Here is a 13,472-nt window from a genome sequence, read left to right on the forward strand (position 1 = left end):
TGAAATCTCTTGCGGGTCGCAATTTTCTGACCGAACAGCTTCCTGGTACCAAAATATATCACACTTGCCTCAGCATGCCCTGCGAATAACTGCTTTTCTGGAACAACGACGATAGGATTGATTTCATTGTGAATGCGACGTATGTCAAATGACAGCCACGATCGAGCATGCTCGTTGAGAATTCTCAACCAACTCATTCGGGACTATATAGGTAAGCTCACGGAAGATGTTATTAGGAGCGAATGCGATCTTTTCCTGGTATCTCACAAATAAGTAGTTATAATGTGATATACAAACCAAGCGCTAATCATAAATCCAAATACTTCGAGCAATTACTAATCAATTATCCAAATGCTACTTGAACAATAAAGTTTCGATATTCGAAAGCGTTTTGATCACATTTTCTCAATTCGCAATTATCATTTAAATACTAGGTATGCAAAACTGACAAATTGAATTTTTGAATGATCACTATGATTGTTTTTCTGACCGAGCAAGACCCTGTTCTCAGAGCTCCCTGTTTCTGCCAGGGTCGAACATCTCCGTCGCTGGAAGGCGCCCTGCATCCTTTGAGATGACTTTCAAGTTGCTGTATGAGTATGGAGCCATGTTCCAGTTGGCCACCAACTGGCGCCATCCACCTTTGCATATACTTCTTGCCTGCTCATGGTCAGAATCGACCGCGTCATGATCCTCCCAACGTTCACGCTCTTCATTCACCGATGTGTGGCTGTCCAAACTTTCGTTATCTTCGTCTTCATCATCGGAAAAAAATACCTGGATCCCGATTCTCTGAATGCAAAGGTTGAAGTAATCAGCTGCCGCAAACCCAAAGTCCCATTTTATCATTTGACGGACGTCATTTCGGGCTTGCTCCTCCTGCGCATTAGACGAACACTGTTGTCCATCACAAATCCAAAGTCGACGGCCGTCCAAAGCCTGCTCTACACGTAATGAAGCTGGTCGTTAGTTGCAGATCGCGCAAAGACCAATTCTAGGTCGTCCCTAGCGTTTTTTCGACCGACAAATTTCTCTGAACTCGTCTGTGTAAATCCCCTCTGCAATCATGCTGGAAGTTACATTTCGCATGCGTTCAAGAATTTCCCGCTCTGAATTCGACACGTACGCGCTGACGGCACGACGGTGGTGCGTACGCTCATGGCTTGAACCAGAATATCTGGTGAGATACGATGGTTGTATGCGAGAAAATTCCCTAGGCTCGATTGCTCTCTGTAGCAGGTACACTGACTTGACAAGGTTTATCGTCAATGGAGGCAGATCCGACGAGAACTCTTCCCTGACCTTCAATCGCTTCAGCTGGTTCGGAACTTTGAGTAGCTGGTTTGCAGCGAGAAACTCTGGAACAGGCCTGTAAACTATGTATGGCTGATAGTAAACATGTCAGTGAGTGCTGTAGTGAATTACGCAATATTGGATGCTTACCTTGACCTTTCGGTGTGCTGATACTAACTCGGGTACTTTCCACGCTACTGGATGGCTGTCTTGATCTCCTGAACTGTTGATGTAATCTCCCGTCGCACGGAAATCGCGGTCATGAGTGATGAATGGTGGTGGCACAAAACCCATCTTTATAGATCGGAAGCGGTTTGGAGGTGTAAGTAGAAGAATTAAAGATCGAGAGTCTCGTGGAAAAGTAAGAAGAAGAATTGACGGTCAAAGGTGATTTGGAGAACTAGTAAGAATATCAAAGAATTGAGTAAGGAACGGAAAGGTGAGAGAATATTTAAATAAGGAATCATTAAGCGACCATTCTCGGTAAACATGTCCGCCCTCTTATGTACCGGAATTTTTTCTACCTGTACAAGCGTATCCAAGTAATCAGTCCATTAGAATCAAAATGGCAGGGAAGAATACTGAGTTGATCTCTCTTGGTGAAGATCTTGAAAGGACTTACAAGCATATCATGTGTCTTACCCAAGGAAATGTCGATATTCCTGGATTTTAGCTTTAGTCTCTTATCACCTTAAGAGAAAACATAGCGAAAAAACGACGAAGAATACCACTCCTACAAGCATGAGATGGTATTCGACCCACCAACAGACGATGAGGAAACTTTAGAGATGGCTGCCGCAACTCTGCTAGGAGTCCCTCGAGAACCTCGGAACGAGTTTCACATGAGAAAGGAGCAAGAGGGAGTCTGTAAGAACGCCGAAATGGAAGCTTTTAGGGAGTTTAGAAAGCAGGATGTGTTGAAGGATGGGGAGTATGTATACTCAAAGCATGCACGATACGTGAGACGTGCCACAAAGCAGGCGCGACCTGGCTAGCCAAGTTTTCAAAATTCTATGTTAATGGCGTATTTAACCTTATTGCTTTTGCTCAAATTGTTAGTAAAGATGGAAGTGAAGTATTTTGAGGATGTAATACAGCGGACAACGAACATCCACGTATTGTAGAGATTTTCGTATATGAGGAAATACAAACGAGATATAAATTATCTGAAGAAAACGAATGAGCCAATGACTTTTTACAATTTATAGAACTTTAATAAGCCATCACAGACTGTAAGAGAAAGCTCCGTGTTGTGGAAAAATGGAATTTCAAATATTGGTATCTTTTTATCATGTATATACGCGACGACGACGACGACGACGACGACGACAACGATGGCTATAACCCCAGTTACCATAACATAACACCCCGATAGCCTATGTGTTTTTATAGAGCCTATAGTCTTGTGCCCAAGTTGATATGAACGGCTTTGACTTGTGAATAAGCTAAAATAAGTGAAGAAAATCAGTAAAAAATCGAACTCAAATCGGAACGACGTCAAAAGATGACGAGATTGATTGGAAACAGAGGGATAATCACCAATTAGGCCTGCCTCTCCTAACTCTCTTCCAATCCCACTCTTTGTTTGGTACGTTAGCAAGTGATACACGCGTTTCGACAATCGCAGGAAGGTTGACATACCTGTTTTACGCCTCCGAACGGAATCCTATAGTCAGAATCTTGACTGCTGTTGATCCAAACCATACCCGCTTCGATTCTCCTGGCAAGCTTATGAGCTCTGTCTAGATTAGTGGTGAAAATCGCCGAGCCAAGACCATACGTCGTGTCATTAGCCATTTCCACTGCTTCTTCTTCTGTCTTGAAGCTAGCAATGGCACAGAATGGTCCAAAAACTTCCTCTCTGTAAATTCTCATGCTTGGCTTGACATCTGTGAAGACAGTGGGGGTAATGAAGAATCCCTTGCCTGAAGGATGGGCGTTTGTGAAGGCTTCACCTCCGGAGAGTAATGTGGCACCTTCATCTTTACCTATTTTAACGTAGCCTAGTACGCGGTCGTACTGAGCTTTAGTGACCTGTGGACCTTGGAATGTGGTTTCGGCGAATGGATCACCAACGACCGAAACTTCTTTGACTTGCTTCTTGAAGGCGTCAATGAACTTATCGTAGATAGAATCCTGCACGAGGATTCTAGAGGTGGCGGTGCAAATTTGACCTTGGTTAGACATGATACCTAGGACGGATTAGCAAATGGGAGAATTGAAGGATTGTGCTACAGGAGAAAAGAGCATGACACAACATGTGGCTTTCGGAATAAAAACGTACCAAAATGCGCCCATTTGACAGCCTGGTCAAGATCTGCATCATCGAAAATCATCAAGGGAGATTTTCCTCCCGTCTCCAAAGTGATGTTTTTCATGGTGCCAGCAGCCATCTTCATAATTTCTTTTCCGGTGCTAGTGCTACCGGTAAAAGCCACTTTATCAATGTCTTGATGTGTTGCAATTGCAGCTCCCGCTTCTCTGCCATACCCGTTCAAAATATTTACCACCCCTGGTGGGAAGCCTGCTTCCTTAATTAAGTTTGCGAGAACAAGAATACTCAACGGAGTTTGTTCTGCAGCCTTCATCACAACAGCATTACCACATGCCAAAGCGGGACCTAATTTCCATGCAGCCATACCCAATGGATAGTTCCATGGAATAATTTGGCCACATACTCCTATTGGTTCCTTAATTGTATATGCAAATTTTGCAACACCGGTATCTATCACTTGTCCATGTATTTTATCGGCATATCCACCATAATATTTGAAAACAGCTTCCACCTCGTTAACATCCGCAACGGCGTCATTATAGATCTTTCCATTATCCCAAGTTTCGATAGTTGCAAGTAGTTCTGTATGTTCGGCAATGATAGTGGATAGTTTTATCATGAGGGAACCGCGATCAGTAGGGGACATATCGCGCCATTCAGGGTTACGCATCGCTGCTCGAGCTGCTTTGACTGCGGTATCGACATCTTCTGCTGATGCTGCATATACGGAGGCAATTTCTGATTCATCTCTAATCATGAAGTTAGCAGAGTCGTAATATGCCGAGTTGGAATTTGACATACGAGGGATTAATAGAAGTAATCTTTTGACCTGTGCTACTCTTGACCCATTCGTTGTTAATGAATAGACCAGTTGGCTGAACGTATTTCTTGCCATTGGGGGCAGTAAGCTCAACAGTAAGATCAGACATCTTGGCAAATGTACTGCTGAAAGATCTGTGATAAGGTCGTAATGGAAGGACAGAGGGCTTGGAAGAGAATTCGGTCTTCACTCGAGAAGCTGCACTAGATAATTGCGAGGAGAATCTTCGAAATGCTGTATTACGCAGATATGATTGCAGAGGAGGGATAACTTTGAACATCTGAAGGGGGAAGTTCAAAAACTAGAGGATATACAAAGCTCTTCTATTGAAGTCACCGTAGGTGGTGCAAGTGCGGGGCTTTTTTGCTTCTGATTATTGTTGGTTCACAGGTTTCTCAAGGTTACAGCTTGGTGTATGGTGCTTGGTGGGATCAAAAGATAAGGCCAATGATAATCAAATTCTAGTGGAGTTCTTCGGCTGGCCCTTCCTATAATGTATAAGCTTCACGAAGCTGTAGCTCCCCCGCACCATTACCGACGATTGTCTCCCTCATCTCAATAGTAATAGCAATTTTTATCTATTCAAGACATCTCTATCCAATTTCAATAGATTATCAGATATCGAGAGGATGGTAATTGTGATAGGTAAGGGATTTGATATGGGATTCTTCGGTGCCTCGGAAAAGAGCTATTCGCGAGTGAGACCTATGCATCTTTGTTTCTCCTATCCATTTGTAAACTACGCCTCCTGCCAGCTTAACGCAACCACACAGCATGGAAAAGGTCGAAGATGGGAATTATATGTGTTATTAATTTTGGCAGTAATAATTTCATCTACCTATATGTACTGAATTATATGTAGAACGTGGTGGTTCCAGGGTTAAATAAAGGATCCTCTAACTCCTCCTGGTCTGCTAAACTCGAGGTTATACACAATATCGTCATACAATCTGATGTTTTTTGTATATGATAAATCAACCTTCCCAGCCCCGGAAAAGCAATATGGTTTGCAAATACAACCCTCTTCCTTCCAAAGCCCCTTTCTTACATGTCTCGGACCCCAATTTTACCTCCATCCTCGCTTCAGCGTGATATTAAGTGTATATATTGATATGCTTCGTAATCTTCCAACCAGACGTATTCCCTACTTTTCTCTGGGATACCCACACCCTACTGACCAAACAAATAAAATAACACTTCCGAAATTAACACCGCTTCTACCAATTCCCAACTGAAAATGGTATCACAAAATAAATGATGCTTTGACTAATCCCCACTAGTTGTCCACACTCCCGTTAGAAAAGAAATGTTTCGCATTTACAAAAGAAACAAATGAAGGTAAGGAACATAATTAGCCGCCAGGGGGTATAATTAACATAAAGAGATGCAAATATCAAAATGAGAAGGTTCGGTCGCCCGAGGGTATGCAGTTCTTTTTGCAGAAATCTTGCGATTGGTATGTATAGTAGTGTCGTTTGAAATAGCGTAAATATACAGGTGACAATCAAGTAAGTATTGTAGATAGAGGAGATCGATTTGTATATTTGAGAATGTTTGATTAAATTCGGAAAGCGGTTTCGTAAAATTTGGAAGACTTTTTAGCAAAGGTTTGAAGTGCTGTTGTTTCCATCAAGTGTATTATAGTAAAATTAAGTATAAAATTTATCGTCGTCCACCGTTTTCCTGTTTGGGCCAGGCTCGATCGTATGGCCCTCGCGAATAAGAATCAAATGAAGGAGGACCAGCAGATAACGACGGAGTCGATGCTCCTGTAACTGTACCAGTTGAAAGATTATCGATGCGTAGAGGGGGCAGACTAGGCAACCCTTGTCCATGAGCGGGTTGAAAACCACTTTGAACGGGTGGTAGAGTTGACGCTGGAGAATGCGAATATGGTACGCTCATAAATTCTCCTTGGGCATCAGTCCTCCGACGTCTTGGTGGCCTTTCGCCGTTATCAGGACCTTGAAAACTCATGGATTGCGCACTTGGTGGAGGAGGACCAGGATAAGACATTGGCCTCATGGAACGAGGACTCGGTGGCCCGTGAAGTGCCATATCTCTGGTCCCAGGATTTCGAAGTAACATATCCCTGAATCGATCTCGTTCTCCGCGATAAAAGTCTCTCTCTCCTTCTGCTTCTCTGACTCTTCGTTCAAGGTCTCTGGTCTGCGATTGGAGTTTTTCGATGTTGGATGAAGCCTCCTTCTCTTTTTCCTTTCTACGTTGTCGGAATCGCGCCGATGCTCCTGCGTTGCGCGCACGCTTCTCGTCAGCTAAACGCGACGCTTGGTGCGTGTCCACGGGTACATGATAAGCCACGCCGTGAGCCGTGGTTATTGTCAGGACACCGTAGGGCTCGGAGGCAGAAGCCTGCCTCGAGCTTGGAGTGGAGTGGAGTGAGGAACCAATCTGAGAAGCATTGTACGGACCTTCTGATGCCGCAGGCGGTGCTTGTAATTGTAATCCACTCCCTTGTTGCACTGAAGAACCAAAACTGGAACCTGGAAAATAAGACCCACTTGTCTGAGGATTCTGCCCACTTTGATGATAAGGATAACCGGACGCGGGGGAAGTCTGGCTCGGTGTTTGTGAAGATGCTGAGATGCTGGGACTAGCGCTATGTTGGACACGTCCTGGAACTTGCATCTGAGAATTATCTGCTCGTCGTTCTATTGGTGTTGTGCCTGTGGAGGGAAACCCATAATGTTGGGCGTGAGATTGCCCGGATGGTGTTGCTAAAGGTGGGTTTTCTGATACTGGAGTTTGCCCTTGTTCCGGCCTTCTCGGTGGCAAAAAGGGTGACTCTTGTGCATTGATGGTCCCGTGAGCCGGCGCTCTGCCTATACTGGCAGGCCGGGGTGATCTGGGTGTTAGCATTCTGCGGCCTGGGCCCCTTGGGAAATTTGGGTTAAAATTGTCTAAGGAAGGCGAAGTGCTGATAGGAAGACGATTGGAGTAAGGATGAGAGGTTGCCACTGAAGGACTTGCAGCAAAATGTGAAGTTGGTCCGACTGCTGTAGAGAGCGGCGAATCTGTAGTGCCACCACTCAATCGGCGACTAGAATTTGATGCGCTTTCAGGTTCTGTCGGGTTCAAAATTGAATGTACACCAAGATCGCGCGATGGTCCTGAGGACTTCCAGTCCTCTCCAGTTGATACAGGCTGAGGGGTCCGTGATGAAGGGGAAGGTAATGTATGATGAGGTTGTGGTAGTCCTCGGTTGCCCTGGTCTAATTGTCTGTCTGCTTGTCGCCCTCCATGTCGAGGATCATCTCGCATCTGCACAGGTGGGAGAGTAATCTTTTGACTTTCTGGTGGTGAGCGAGATGCAGGACGAGACGCAGAAGGCCTCTGCGACATCGAGTCCTGATCCCCTAACCCTTCTTGGTCTCGAGGACCGGGACATTGACGTTTTCCCTCTCCCTCCCAACTCTGCTGGTAGCTGTGAAGCTTAGAAACAAAATCCGAAAGTCGTTGTTCAAGCAGTTCAGAAGATTGTGTTCCGGGGAAACGATTTAGCAATGAAGACGCTTCCGCGTTATCGGCAAAAGCAACGAAAGAACTTTCGCGCAATGGGCGACTTAGAGGACCTTGAACAGCCAGATCGAATATCTATGGCGCCGGCTTGCCGATGAGGCTTTCCAGCGAGCGGTGAGGGGTCAGCTCTTTTTCTGCTATTCTCAGCTTCGTCACTCGAAGGGTTTAGATTCAATCGTCAAATGAAAAAGCAATAATTGTGCGCATCAATGATTATTTGAGATGTATTTGTATTGATTCCTGTGAGGTGAAGTGGTTCGACAGGGATTCTTTCGGGAGCAAAAGATGTGACCGTGAACATGTAAATATGGAAGGCGGGCCTTGCCTCGAACGAACAAAGGAATTAATGACTTGTAATACTGTGAGGCAAACTCACTGAGCACTAGAGATGAACAGAGTGGATGCCATGACCAGTAGAGTGGAACAAAAGGAAGGCATAACGAAATAAACATACAGATAGGTGGAGATTTTGAAGGTTGGCGCACCACTCACAGTTCTTAACGAGCAAAAAAAGCTTTATAAGTGGTTGGTGAGCACCGATGGGATGTCAGAATCTAGTTCTGTCGGGTTTCTACAGGCTGATGCGGCAGTCTGGTCGTAAAGGAATACCAAAAAATGTAGAAATCGGTGATGAATGACTATAGATGGAAGAATGTGGTGAATGACGCTTTTAGCTCTGCACAGCTTTCTGCATGAGGAGGAAGACCCCAAGCTTTGTGGTTCTTCGAACCGTCCCAGTCCCACGCTCATTGCTCACAGACACTGACCCTACCCTTCACCGCACCAGCACCCACAAGAGTTCATGGAATTGTTTCCAGGGTCGTAGTGAGGCGGGTCTTTTTTTTCTCGAGGCATTAGCTAGGGTTGCTTGTTGGCTGCAGGCATTGTATCATTACCAAGGTACCAGGGCTTAAACGTATCCTTTTGAGATGATTCTTAACAAGCCTAGAGGTTCACAGTGTCCCAGAAAACTATTTTCTGGAGCCATACCGTGCTTGGTTCCAGCATTTGGAAAGCGGGAGGCCACGCGCAGAAGATCCTTGTGTATCACGTTATATTATATGGATATACTACATTAACATCCTCCTTTGAGCAAAGGGCGCTTGTGAGTAAAACTTTAGTTGCTGTACCTTACCTAGGTGGGTAGATGTTCTTCACACATCAATTTGTGACATAAAGATAGAGATACTTGGGCGCATAGAACGATAATGCATCTAACGCTACACACATCTTGGTAGATGCATAATCTCCCCGCTATTCAAGCACCATACTCTACGCCCCATTCATACGAATTGCTCTTTGACGTACTGAAATCGATATGCCGTACTAAATCAGTCTTCCTTTCGGTGAAGGTTATAGAACCATGAAGGATCTTACTGGAAAAAGATAAGCACTTCTTTCTTCAACAATCAGTGCGCTGAAGGAATGGAAAGTAGTAAATTGGGGGTGGGAGGTGACGCTATCCTGCATTAGCACGGTCAAAAAATGGTGCTGAAGCCACGGTCTGTGAATTGGAAGTTCCCTGTAAGCTGTAGTTGATCGAGTTCCTTGCTAGTCGAATTAGTTACTTTTCCACTTATACTAGTATAGGCTAAAGCAGATGGAAAGAAGTCGTTGCCATGTTACGCCCTGTAGAAATAAGAAACTTTGATTGATGGATATCATATCGCTTTGCATTAGTACATCCGCAGTCTGCAGGACAAAATCAGTGTGGTTGGTAACTTTTCAACGTGGTGACCAAGTGACCACAGCCTAAGTCTATGTGGAAACGATACACATGCATAGGAAATCCTGCAAGTGAAAATGTAAAGAAAAAGAAAGTAGACGAAAACGGCCATTTCTCGCTCCCAATTCTCCTATTTGATCGATTTCTACACTTTTTGATATTTTATAGGGAGAAAGCTTTGATATTATCATGTAAGACAGGTGTCTATTGGCGGATTGATTTGCAATATTGTTTTCTCTTTTTTCATCGCTACACGCCACCGAGTAGAAGGACCCGAGAATTCTAACAGCAGGGAGGGAAACTGCATAGCATAGCGAACATGGCTAATAATATTCGAGAGAATTTCGAAGCTTCAGAAATAGTTTCTCTTGGGCCTTGAGATCTCCCACATGAACCACCACATCACATTAGGAGTTTTAATTTTCAAACTTCACAGGTTCTATTGAGCTAGAAAGAAGATTATGACAATCATGGAGATTATCCAGGTGAAACTCTTTTTATAATAGTTTAATTTCCTACCCTGTGGTCCAAAGTAAGAATGATTTTCCTGAACCCCTCTTGTTGAATTTTAGAAGACTGATAGTTGTGTGAGATAGTTGAATGGTCTGAATCAATTGTATGTAGTATCTATGTACCGTCCTTCGGAAAGTTCTATGATCGCCCATTAGTTGTAACCACCTCGTACGCCAGGTACAGCATGCACATAATGATGTCAAATCGGAAATATTGCAACATTTTAAACATTTTACTTCTCTTCCTGCTTTTTCTAGAAGAGAAATTTATTGAACTAGAACCTTGAAATGGCGGACCTCGGTGATCTTTGATCTTGCTGCAATCTTAACCCATGTCGACACATTTGATCCGGTGGTCGTACGCTGGCTTGGCCACACTATGTTTCCACACTTAGTTTGGACCAGAGCACCGGTGAGCGGCAGCAAGATGAGCTGCATAAGTTCCAGTCTCCTACGCACTGATGTATGTATATTTGGGGGATCCTTGAGGGCGCCATCGCATGGAAGTGTAGCCATCAGATTCGACAACCGTTCCCAACAATTCGATATAATGTATTTTTACCGAAAACATTCGACAATATCAATCGCCTGTCTCGATCAGATCACGTAATGCGGACGAGAAAGTCAATCACGGAACAAGACAGCGCATATTTGATTTATTTCCTTGCACCAGAAGGGTTGGTCCCTTTCATCCGGCTCTACAGAAAAAGGAAAGTCATGCGCCACGCGCCGTGCCGCTGACGATACTACCTCGAAAAGATGGTCCGCATAACAATTACACAGCGCGCATAGCTGCCCAAAAAGCATATGTACCTGATCCACAGAGATCACATCTATTGTCATATGATGCCCGTAGATCCAAACTCAAACTCGATGGCACAATAGTACAATTTGCAAGTGGTCGTGCCGGCCTCATCTCATCATGCTTATGTTAGATGCTTACCAGGGCAAGAAAAGTCTTTTACTTCAAATTTGTTGATGAAATACAAATGGATGTGATGAAATGGGACTTGTGTATGATAAACTAACCTCTTCAGCAACAAGGCCGACCGTTCTGTCTCATAGCTTCGGTGATTATGGATACGCCATCTTCGTCCTTCGGCGTCTTCCACGATTGGTTATGTCTCTCCGTCTCTTTGTGCGGACCCTGAGCTCGTTACCAAGCTTTCACGAAAGTCCAAAATTACCAAATAGTTAATCCGAGTTCGAGAGATACTCTTCATGGATTTCTTTAGTTGGCAGAAGTTCCCGAGGTTTCGCGAGATTTGTACTTGTCGACAAGATTGATATCTTTGCTGGATACCTCACTGACGAGCTTGAACTTGGGGAAACTTTTCTGAAACTCGAGAGTCGATGAGAAATTGATAAAGCCAAACTTGGGAAGGTCGCATACCCACTCTTAATCTAGGTTCGAACTATTGGAACCTCATCTTAGCGTTATTACCTATACCATAGACTTTATTTTAAATCCCCGTACCTAGAATTGGTCCACCGAGAACAATAATAAGAACGTCTTAACCTTGATAATCTCGATAAACTTTGAACGGGTCACCAATCCTTTACCTCAGCAAACAAATAGACGAGGATTGATGAAGGGGTATAATCCATCTTCTACAGAAATTCCATCGATTCTCGGTAGCACCCCCGAATCCTATAGGTAGGCCTACATCGTCTAGGGAATTTAATTAAATGATTCTGTTTGCTCAGTCTCCAATTTTGATTGATGTTGTCAACCCCAGTGAGTTGTGTGCGAATAATCTTGGCGCTGTCTGATACTTCATTATCGGTTTTCCAGAACTTCCGACGATTCACATATAGAAGTCATTTTACTTTCCCTACTGTATCTATCAAGCTTTCAAGGTCATCGGGATTTCCGTCTTCAAAAACTAATACGGCTCAACAATCCCCATTTTGCTTACCATCAATTTTGGAAAAAGTAGGTTGACAGAACCGAGAAAACGTCATGCCATTAATTAATTCGGCCCTTGGCCCCGATGCATCTTGATAAGTGAGGGAGACAGTATTGGACAACGGTTTATGCGAGCAAGCGATGCGAGCTCGTTCACATCACAATTATGCGGACCATATGATACGACTGTGATTGAACTAAACAACACGCAACCACCCAACCATCAGACCTAATTGGAAAATCTAGGGAAGCAGTTGTGATTATACAAGGTGAGCCGTCGACAATATGGATCAGAGCAATCAATCACCGATTTTCTGCCAACCCAATTGATTGATGAAAAGAGACAAGTCATATACTGTGAGTCCAATACCGCATATGGATGCGAATTTTGAGGCGAGCTAGAATGATTGGCCCTTCAATGCTTGGGTCCCCTTGAAGATGCACGTTATAAATTTCCGCACGTGCAGATACCGCATATGTACTTCCTAACGGACACGCAGCGGGAGACAGTCGCAGCAAAAGACAGTCATGTGCTTTTCGGAGCCAATATCATGAATTTAATGCCCGGGGCCATGTCAAGCGCGATTACTTCGACTCTTGAACATCCCAGCCACCACGTTCGATTCGGTAATACGAAACACCAAAAATGAAGAGGCTGGGACTTGGTTGATTTGATAATAATGATCTGAGCTTCCGAAGTTATCAGGCCGCTTTACGGCTATTTGTTATATTTCAACGGGGACTGTTGACATACTATCCAGAGCAGGATGCAAATCCCAACCCTTATCAATATCTTCGCGTGGGAATAATTCTTGGGACGCACATTGATCCTGAATTCCATATAAGTTAGTGGTCGATTTACCAATTTTAGCATTGGAAGAGAAATGATATTCATATTTTTTACCATGCACGTTATGACCAAGTTGATGTGTACGCGATCCCCTTTCGGGAGTGACACAACATTAACAACTTGATTCCAGAATGAAGGAAGAACACAACCCAAGCAAAAAAGTATCTGCATGCTTATATTAAGCTTATCCGTGCGTCGCTATCTGCATCTCGTCTGGAAGCAATAACGGTCACGTGAAAGTGCCCCGGTATTTGCCATCGGAGGAGATTCGTCAATTGCCTCAGCAACAGTTTGATTCTCCACACTATCCTGAGCCTGCGAAAAAAAACGCATGGCGAACAGCGGTCTGCCTGCTTGTCTTTCCTGCTGTTTGGTCCTAACGGGTCCTATCCGAATCTGCAAGTCGTAAGTAAGTCTTATGGGGCTCGGGATTGACTCTCTTCTTGCGCAATGTGACGAGATAGCGCCAAGTCGACGATATTTATGCGTGCGTTCACTTGCAGCTTTATCCCCATACCAAATCATATCCACGTTTGCCACGCAATTG

At 44.2% G+C, this 13,472-nt stretch overlaps 4 protein-coding genes across 4 annotated transcripts; 1 reads left to right on the top strand and 3 right to left on the bottom strand.

Annotated features, from left to right (window-relative positions):
- Positions 1-507: 507 nt before the first annotated feature.
- On the bottom strand, positions 508-1,587 carry EAE97_000090 (uncharacterized protein; the record flags this gene model as incomplete). Its single annotated transcript, XM_038870600.1, has 3 exons — positions 508-959; positions 1,026-1,386; positions 1,444-1,587. 3 exons carry the CDS (start codon positions 1,585-1,587, stop codon positions 508-510), a joined length of 957 nt encoding a protein of 318 aa, XP_038737961.1.
- A 271-nt stretch (positions 1,588-1,858) lies between these two features.
- On the top strand, positions 1,859-2,288 carry EAE97_000091 (uncharacterized protein; the record flags this gene model as incomplete). The annotated part of the gene is made up of 2 exons (XM_038870601.1): positions 1,859-1,945; positions 2,001-2,288. The coding sequence occupies 2 exons, from the start codon at positions 1,859-1,861 to the stop codon at positions 2,286-2,288; spliced, it is 375 nt and encodes a 124-aa protein (XP_038737962.1).
- A 400-nt stretch (positions 2,289-2,688) lies between these two features.
- EAE97_000092 (uncharacterized protein) lies at positions 2,689-4,780 on the bottom strand (the record flags this gene model as incomplete). The annotated part of the gene is made up of 5 exons (XM_038870602.1): positions 4,370-4,780; positions 3,578-4,317; positions 2,935-3,485; positions 2,833-2,872; positions 2,689-2,738 (listed from the first exon to the last, which is right to left on the bottom strand). The coding sequence occupies exons 1-5, from the start codon at positions 4,666-4,668 to the stop codon at positions 2,689-2,691; spliced, it is 1,680 nt and encodes a 559-aa protein (XP_038737963.1). The 5' UTR covers positions 4,669-4,780.
- Positions 4,781-6,050: 1,270 nt separating this feature from the next.
- EAE97_000093 (uncharacterized protein) lies at positions 6,051-8,336 on the bottom strand (the record flags this gene model as incomplete). Its single annotated transcript, XM_038870603.1, has 2 exons — positions 6,051-7,953; positions 8,305-8,336. The coding sequence occupies 2 exons, from the start codon at positions 8,334-8,336 to the stop codon at positions 6,051-6,053; spliced, it is 1,935 nt and encodes a 644-aa protein (XP_038737964.1).
- Between the last annotated feature and the right edge of the window lie 5,136 nt (positions 8,337-13,472).

Source organism: Botrytis byssoidea (genome assembly GCF_014898295.1).
Source record: "Botrytis byssoidea strain MUCL 94 chromosome Unknown BBYS_001, whole genome shotgun sequence".
In the NCBI taxonomy this organism is placed as follows: Eukaryota; Fungi; Ascomycota; class Leotiomycetes; order Helotiales; family Sclerotiniaceae; genus Botrytis; species Botrytis byssoidea.